This window comes from Rhinopithecus bieti, unplaced genomic scaffold (genome assembly GCF_001698545.2).
Source record: "Rhinopithecus bieti isolate Rb0 unplaced genomic scaffold, ASM169854v2 scaffold_6946, whole genome shotgun sequence".
Taxonomy (NCBI): domain Eukaryota; kingdom Metazoa; phylum Chordata; class Mammalia; order Primates; family Cercopithecidae; genus Rhinopithecus; species Rhinopithecus bieti.
The window spans coordinates 1366057-1374642 of NW_016805697.1; the positions used below are offsets into that span (position 1 = coordinate 1366057).

The 8586-nt window shown below is 38.9% G+C and overlaps 1 protein-coding gene across 1 annotated transcript in view; it reads left to right on the plus strand.

Moving 5' to 3' along the window:
• Positions 1-8586, plus strand: part of ROCK1 (Rho associated coiled-coil containing protein kinase 1) — a 153387-nt gene that overhangs the window by 133410 nt on the left and 11391 nt on the right. Inside the window, 4 exon segments of the mRNA XM_017873531.1 lie at positions 5384-5549; positions 6698-6791; positions 7042-7130; positions 7967-8155. Coding sequence (XP_017729020.1) covers positions 5384-5549; positions 6698-6791; positions 7042-7130; positions 7967-8155 — 538 coding nt within the window.

An 8586-nucleotide genomic window follows, 5' to 3' on the forward strand; every position in this document is an offset into this window, starting at 1 on the left:
AGCGCCTTGAACCTGGTGCGCTGACCAGCACGGGTCTGCTTCTGCACCGGCATAATCTTCAAAACCTCATCTTTGAGAGAGGCCCCCAAGAAAAAGTCAATGATCTCAGATTCCTTAATGGGCAGAGAGAAGAGGTAGATCTCCTCCAGGGACTTGATCTTCATGTCCTTGACCAAGCGGCCCAGCTTGGTGACGGGCATCCACTCCTTATCCTCGGCCTTGCCTCCGCGAGCTCCGCGGCCTCGGCCCCGACCCCGTCCACGGCCGCGACCCCGGCCCCGGATGCCACTGCCGAAACCTCCGCGGAAGCCACCGCGGTTCCCCATCCCAGGGCCTCCGGGTCCCCCCGCTGCACCGGCGTCATCCGCCATTTGGTGTTTTCTCGGAGAAGAAGCCATTGTACTTATATTGAAGGTTATTCATTATCTTGGTGAGAACAGCTTCTAAATAGAGATGAGAATAGATACTAAAGTAGATTGAAACTGAATGGAAAGGGTAGAACAAGAGACAGAGTATACCTAACAGCCTGATTAGCCTTCTTTCTATTCAACACACCAATTAGTCACTCTCCTACCTCCAGGTATGTACATTGCTCTTCTCTCTTCCTGGAACAGTTTCCTCCAAGTATCTACATGGCTTGCTCCTTGGCCCTCTCCAGGTCCACATCATTTGAGAAGGCCTTCCCTGAATATGCTTTTTAAATTGCATACATCCCCACCCCACTACCTTGGTACCCAGTTCATACATCCTTCCCTATTTTATTTTTCTCTGTGGCACTTATTCCCTCCTAATATATAATTTTCTTACTTGGTGTATTTATTGTTTTTGTTTTTCCACTAGAAACAAAGCTCTATGGCAGAAAGAATTTTCAGATGTTTCGTTCTTAGGTCCAATTCATTGCTGTATGTCTAGCACCTACAATTGTAACGGCAGCATTGTGATGCTCAGCAAATATTTGTTAAATTAAAAAATTCAGGAGACTTGGCTGTTATGGCAAGAAGTAGCAGTAGCTAGAGGAGAATGTGAAGGAGAGCGCTTCCTAACAGTAGCGTAAACTTGAACATATTTAAATGGACCATGGGAAGGAAATCAGAGTAGGAGCAGCCCCACATCTCTTCATTCAAGTAAAATTTTTGAGCGCACTCTGTGGGCCAGAGAATTTTCTAGGCATTTGAAATATACTTGTGAACAAGAACAAAGCCACTCTTTATAATCTTATAATCCAGAAGAATATGGAATGATTGATGATTGAATTCTTTTAAGAGATAGGAGAATAAAGGTGAGAGATTGACTTTAAATATTAGTAAAGACAGTCTTTCATTATGGAGAGTTGTAAAGGAAGTCTGGATGAATATGTAGATGCAGGTAATTTTACCCTGAACCATCTAATTCTTTCTTGCTTTTTCTCTTGCACAGTAGCATAACCAGGGATATAAATATATTCTGGGTTAAATAGGTTTTCTGGTGTTTTAAAGTATAACCCAGATACTTTTATCTGAACTTAACACAAAGCAGAAACTTCAGATAAGAACGTGTCGTGAACCTGAAGCCCTGTATTATAATAGCTGGCAGAACCACTCCCAGTATTCTTAGATTTGGCATTGGCAGCATTTCCTTTCTTTTCCTAAACTACTAACTCTACTACTTTCCTAAGAAAAGTGTTTCACATCTCGTCTCTACTCAGATCGCCACGTTTTCCTTATTCTTGTACTTAGCTAATGGCCTTGCTTCCTAAAAATCAGAAGAGAACATCTATTCTCTTTCACCACCATAGCTACTAACTTGTCTACATCAGAGTAGAGTATCACAAAAGCTGGGGGAGGAGAGTATTTCAAGAAAAAGAAAGTGATTAAAAGTGCCAAATATTGCTGGGCATGGTGGCTCATGCCTGTAATCCCAGCACTTTGGAAGGCTGAGGCGGGCAGATCACAAGGTCAGGAGATCGAGACCATCCTGGCTAACATGGAGAAACCCCGTCTCTACTAAAAATACAAAAAATTAGCCGGGCCTGGTGGCGGGCACCTGTAGTCCCAGCTACTGGGGAGGCTGAGGCAGGAGAATGGCACGAACCCAGGAGGCGGAGCTTGTAGTGAGCCGAGAACAGGCCACTGTACTTCAGCCTGGGCGACAGAGTGAGACTCCGTCTCAAAAAAAAAAAAAGTGCCAAATATTCAGAAAGGTCACCAAAAAGTCATAAATTGACCATTGTATTTATTTTGAAGGTTACTCATTATCTTGGTGAGAACAGCTTCTAAGTAGAGAATGGTACCTATAAACCCTGCCTTCCTTCTGGTGATGTAAATGGACAAGAGCATTTGCTCTTATCTAATGGCTAATCCCATCTCTTCCTGCCTACTTAAGAGTATGACTTGGCCGGGTTTGGTGGCTCATGCCCGTAATCTCAGCATTTTGGGAGGCCCAGGCGGGCGGATCACTTGGGTTAAGAGTTCGCTACTAGCCTGGCTAATGTGGTGAAACCCCATCTCTACTAAAAATTCAAAAATTAGCGGGACATGGTGGCACATGCCTGTAGTCCCAGCTACTTGGGAGGCTGAGGCAGGAGAATCACTTGAACCTGGGAGGGGAAGGTTGCAGTGTGGCAAGATCTCGCCATTGCACTCCAGTCTGGGTGACAGACGGAGTCTCAAAAAAAAAAAAGAATATTATGACTCCAACAATTCTCTTATCTTTTCTACATCAATTTTTACCTTTCTGTAGTCATTGTCATTGTTATGTAAACATATTTAGATATCTCCTTTAAAAACAACCCTTGTACACCGGGTGTGTTGGCTCACGCCTATAATCCTAGCACTTTGGGAGGCCAAGGTGGGCAGATCCCCTGAGGTCAGGAGTTCAAGACCAGCCTGACCAACATGGAGAAACCCCGTATGTACTAAAAATACAAAATTAGCTGAGCATGGTGGCGCATGCCTGTAATTCCAGCTACTCGGGAGACTGAGGCAGGGGAATTGCTTGAACCCAGGAGGTGGAGTTTGCAGTGAGCCAAGATCACACCATTGCACTCCAGCCTGGGCAACAAGAGCAAAACTGCATCTTTTAACTACATTATCTACATAGTAGCTACCATCCCACTTTTCTTTTTTTTATAGCCAGCTTACTTGAAAAGTAACATACCAGGTACCTTCCGCCATCTTCTTCCATTCTCTCTTGAGCTCACTCCAGTCATACTTTTGCATTCATCATGCTAACAAAACAACTCTTCTCAAGGTCAGTGGGGTCTTCCTAATAGTGACTTCTCAGTTCTCACCTTATTTCATAGCAGCATTTGACTTAGTTGATTACTCTCTTGAGAAAATGTCTCCTTTGACTTCTGTGACACCAGATGCTGTTTTTTCCTTATTGAACTGGCTACTCTTTCTCAACCTCCTTTGTTCCTTTTTCCCTTCTAATTGCTGAGACCCTTAGGAGTTTGGAGTGCTCAAGGGATTACTCCCTGCTTGTTCTCATCCAGCCTTGTGGCTTTAAATGGTGTCAGAGTCCAAGTACGTTCTCCCTTGAATTCCAGACTTATGTATTCAGCTGTCTAATTGACATCTCTGCTTGAGTGTTAAGCACCCCACATTTAAAGTGTCCAGAAAAAATTCCTGATTCCCTCACTTTGCGAACTGCTCCTCCCTATCTTCCTCATTTCAGTCCTCAACAACTCTATTATTCCCAGGTGTTTAAGTGAAAAATTTAGAGTCATCCTAGACTCTTCTTTTTTTCTTGCACTCTAAGTGCAATCCACCAACAAATTTTCCCAGTGTTCACTAAAAATTATGTATAGACTCTAATCACTTCTCACCACTTGTTCCATTTACTGACCTGGTCCAAACTGCCATCATCTCCAATCTTATTTCAGTAGCCTCCTAACTGGTATCTCAACTTCTGCCATTGTCCCCCTACTGTCTGATCTTAATACAGCAGCCAGAATGATCTTTCTAAAACATCAGAGTACCAGAATAAAAGTCAAAGTCCTTATATTGCTTTGGAAAGCCTTACAATATCTGTTGTTCTCTTCTCCCTACTTTTCTTCTGTCGTCTTAGCAGAGAGGCCTCCTTGATCACCCTGTAATAAAAGTGATCACATTCATAACTTTCCATATTTTATCTTGTATTATTCTCTGTGACTTACTATATAGCACATGTTCATTTTTTAAATTGCCTATACGGCCCCACTAATACATGCTCCCTAAGCCCAGGAACTTTGTTACTGCTGTATTTATTTATTTAGTTTTGAGACGGAGTCTCGCACTGTCACCTCAGCCTCCCAAGTAGCTGGGATTACAGGCACACACCACCACACCAGGCTAATTTTTTGTATTTTTAGTAGAGATGAAGTTTCACTATGTTGGCCAGACTAGTCTCGAACTCCTGACCTCATGATCCGCCCACCTCAGCCTCCCAAAGTGCTGGGACTACAGGCGTGAGCCACTGTGCCCGGGCTGCTGTATCTCTTAATTCCTAGAACGTGATGCATAGTAAACATAGTGTAGTACTTAATAAACCTTCAAATAGTTGTTAAGTGAATGAATGAATTTTCTGTGTGTGCATGTGTGTGTGTGTCTTTACTATATGTCTCCCTCTGTCCCTCTTGAGGCTTGAGGCAGAAAGTTTGAATTGTAATACTCAATAGAAAATAGGAGGTGGACATTACTCATTCAGAACATATTTATTGAGCCCCTGCTCTGTTCAGGGACTACAGTAGTGACTTAAGAGAGCTTATCCAAGAGAGGCTCTTCTAGAAGAGTAGGCAAACTGGAGTTACCTCATCTTGGTCTGAATGTCAATTCTGAAATGTTTTAGTATCATTTCCAGGGAGTGTTGTCAAATTAGTTTGTAGTGATTTGCAAATCTCTTAGAAGTTTTCATAATCTCTTTGAATTTTGGAGCTGGAAGTGACTAGTTTAACCATCTCATTTTACAGATTTGATGAAACTGAACTACAGGAAGTGTAAGGGACTTGCACTTTGTGCACATGGAGTGTCTCTACTCAATTAGTTAATGACAAAACAGAAATAAAGGTCTGGGTCTAGCCTGCTGATTTGCAAGTCAATGACTTTTCCACTATGCCATGCTGTCTTCCATTCCAAACCCACAAGAAATGTCTTTTCAAGAGCAGACTATTTGCTGTTGCTTTATTACCTTTTTTAGTTAAGCACAATATCAGATAGAAAACTAAATAGTTCTTTTATAATTTTTCAACATGTGAGAGGTTAAATTCATTACTTTTATAGAAAGTTTGCAATAGATTTAAATTTATTTTAAGCAATAAAATAATTCTTTTATCATTTATCAGTTAATTGTGTTTTTAAGAATATGATTAAGGTGGAAGAATGAACTGAGTTTGTTTACATCAATTTCTCTTAAAAAATTGTTGCAGAGAAACTCTTGCTACTCAGTTGGATCTAGCAGAAACAAAAGCTGAGTCTGAGCAGTTGGCTCGAGGCCTTCTGGAAGAACAGTATTTTGAATTGACTCAAGAAAGCAAGAAAGCTGCTTCAAGAAATAGACAAGAGATTACAGATAAAGATCACGCTGTTAGTCGGGTAAGTGTGATAGTCAGGTAAGTCATATAAAATTTATTTAAATCACAGTAGGTCACATCTTAAAGTATTAGGGTAAGTGTGTGTGCAAATGTATTTACTTCTGTGTTATACATAGTGGTCATTCTGTACTCCGGTATAAAATAGTTTGTATAATACCAAACATTTGTTAATTATTGAAATTCTTATTCAAGATATTGGGCTTTTGTTTGTATAGGTACAGAACCGATGCAATATTGGGCTGTTTTTCTTTCTGGCTATAGATCTTATTAGTTATATTTCATATGAAGAAATGGCTTAGTTTAAATTCATTTGTTGTTCTCTTAATACATTGCAACTGACTTTTTATGGGCCAGAATTCTACGAAATATAGAGAAACCATTTGGGAATGAGGAATTCTTGGGATAATATATAAATCCATTATAAGAAAACCAATACTCCAAACAATGACCTATTCCTGAAGTTTATGCTATAGTCTGTATAGAATCATGGGACTAAAAAGAGGAGTTAGATTTTTCTTCTAAAGCCGCTATCAATCACTCTGGGTTCCAGTTTTGCCTCTAAGAAGTTATATGGTCTTGGCAAAGTTGGCTTTAACTTCTCTAAGCCTCAGATTTCTCATCTGTAAAATAGAAATAGTAATACCTCTTCCACATGATTGTTACGAGGATTAAATAAGACAGTAGACATAGAATGATTAATATAACATATAACATAGTAATGATTATACATTACTAAAAGTAATCTATAAATAAATGTTTTTATTGTTTGCATCATCAGTATTCAGATAAAGATACTGAAGTCCAGAAAAATTATGACTTGCTCAGGGTCACATACTAGGTTAATCGCAGAGCTAGAACTAAATACACATTTCTTAGTTTGCAATCTAGTTATCTTGCCATTACATATGCCCCCCTTTCGTTCATATATATATCTATATGCATAAACTGAAATAATTTTTGGAAGCTGTTAACTACTTTTAAATATTTTTGATGTAATTATATCTACATATTTTAAGCTGGAAACCAGACGTTTGCTGTAGTTGAGCAGTGTCTGACTTTTCTTTATCAAGCAGTGTATTTAAAGGTTATTGCCTGAAATATGAGAATAGCAAAGAGGCTGGAGCTTAAACTTTTGTGTGCTTTGTTCAGCTTGAAGAAACAAACAGCATGCTAACCAAAGATATGGAAATATTAAGAAGAGAGAACGAAGAGCTAACAGAGAAAATGAAGAAGGCAGAGGAAGGTGTGTAGAATTTTTTAAAAATCATCATGTTAAATCAAATTCAGTGATTTACCTTTACCTATGTTTGTGTTAGGTTTCTAAGATACCTGTTTGCATATATTAAGTAACTTCTGTAGCCTTAAGAATTATCTTAATGAAGTTACTGAAAGTTAATATGTAGTGTATACTCATTTGAATAATTAAGGACATTGTTAGTTTGAAATGCAGAAATTAATACCATACAATAACATTTAATATAATTTGTTGACAGAATATAAATTGGAGAAGGAGGAGGAGATCAGTAATCTTAAGGCTGCCTTTGAAAAGAATATCAACACTGAGCGAACCCTTAAAACACAGGTATACATGCTTTCAATCTTTTCCACATGTTCATTTTGAGTTAATCGTTGCTCTTTATGCACTTTTCCTAAAACCAAGGCTTATAAGGTTCAAACCTTTCATCAGAACAAATAACATAAATTCTCTCCCTGCTAACTATAAAAAACTTACTTGTGAAATAGGATTTCCAGGCCAGGCGCGGTGGCTCATGACTTTAATCCCAGCACTTTAGGAGTCTGAGGCCAGCAGATCACTTAAGGACAGGAGTTCGAGAGCAGCCTGGCTGACATGGCAAAACCCTAGTCTCTACTGAAAATACAAAAATTAGCCGGGCATGGTGGTGCACTCCAGTAATACTAGCTACTCAGGCGGCTGAGGCACGAGAATTGCTTGAACCCAGGAGGCAGAGGTTGCAGTGAGTAAAGATCATGCCACTGCATGCCAGCCTGGGTGACAGAGCAAGACTCGGTCTCCAAAACAAAAAAGAATAGGATTTCAGTTAAGAAAGCTAACTTGCCTAGTAATATTGTATAGTTGTAGAAGATAAGAGTATGTGGCCAAGGCATAGAAGCTTTATTTGCTAGTGTACCCAACATCAGAGTAGGATTAGCATACTCTTGATTCAGTACTGGGTTGTAAAGTTAACCAAAGAAAGGCTCCTGGTTCTTACATTTGAGTAGTGTGATAAATCAATGTTAGTTACTCGTGCTACCAGTTATCATGTCTCAACCATCATTAAGTTGTCCGAATTTTCATACACACAAAAAGTCCTGCTTCCTTATTTTGAAGAAAAAAATACATTTTAGTATTAAATTGGATGACTACACTATTGATCTTTATTAATAATATTTTAATAGGCTGTTAACAAGTTGGCAGAAATAATGAATCGAAAAGATTTTAAAATTGATAGAAAGAAAGCTAATACACAAGATTTGAGAAAGAAAGAAAAGGAAAATCGAAAGCTACAACTGGAACTCAACCAAGAAAGAGAGAAATTCAACCAGATGGTAGTGAAACATCAGAAGGAGCTGAATGACATGCAAGCGGTAAGGTTTGTGTGTGTGTATGGACACGAGTGTGAAGGATTATTTTCTTAAATTATTTCTGTATATACTTGTTATCTATTTATCTTGTTTAGATTGGGAACAATCAAGGGTTCCGCCTGTTTGGTTTCATTCTGTAATTGGGATATGGCTGTTTTAATATTAACTGTAATTGGGGTAGAGGTTTTGAAGTATTGTAGCTTATTTATTTTCTGTAGTCAAGACTCACTTTTTTGAAATCAAAATAACAAGCTTAATTTTTTGATACCTCTTGGCTTGTTAATAGAACAAAATTGAGAACCTGGTCTCGGGCACTTAGATCTAAGCTTTTTAGCTCCATCAATTATGGTTTTCTAAAGTTTTCTGTACCTTTAAAGCTACTTCATTTGGAGCCAGAAAAGCATTTTCTATTGTAACTTTTTTTTTTTTTTTTT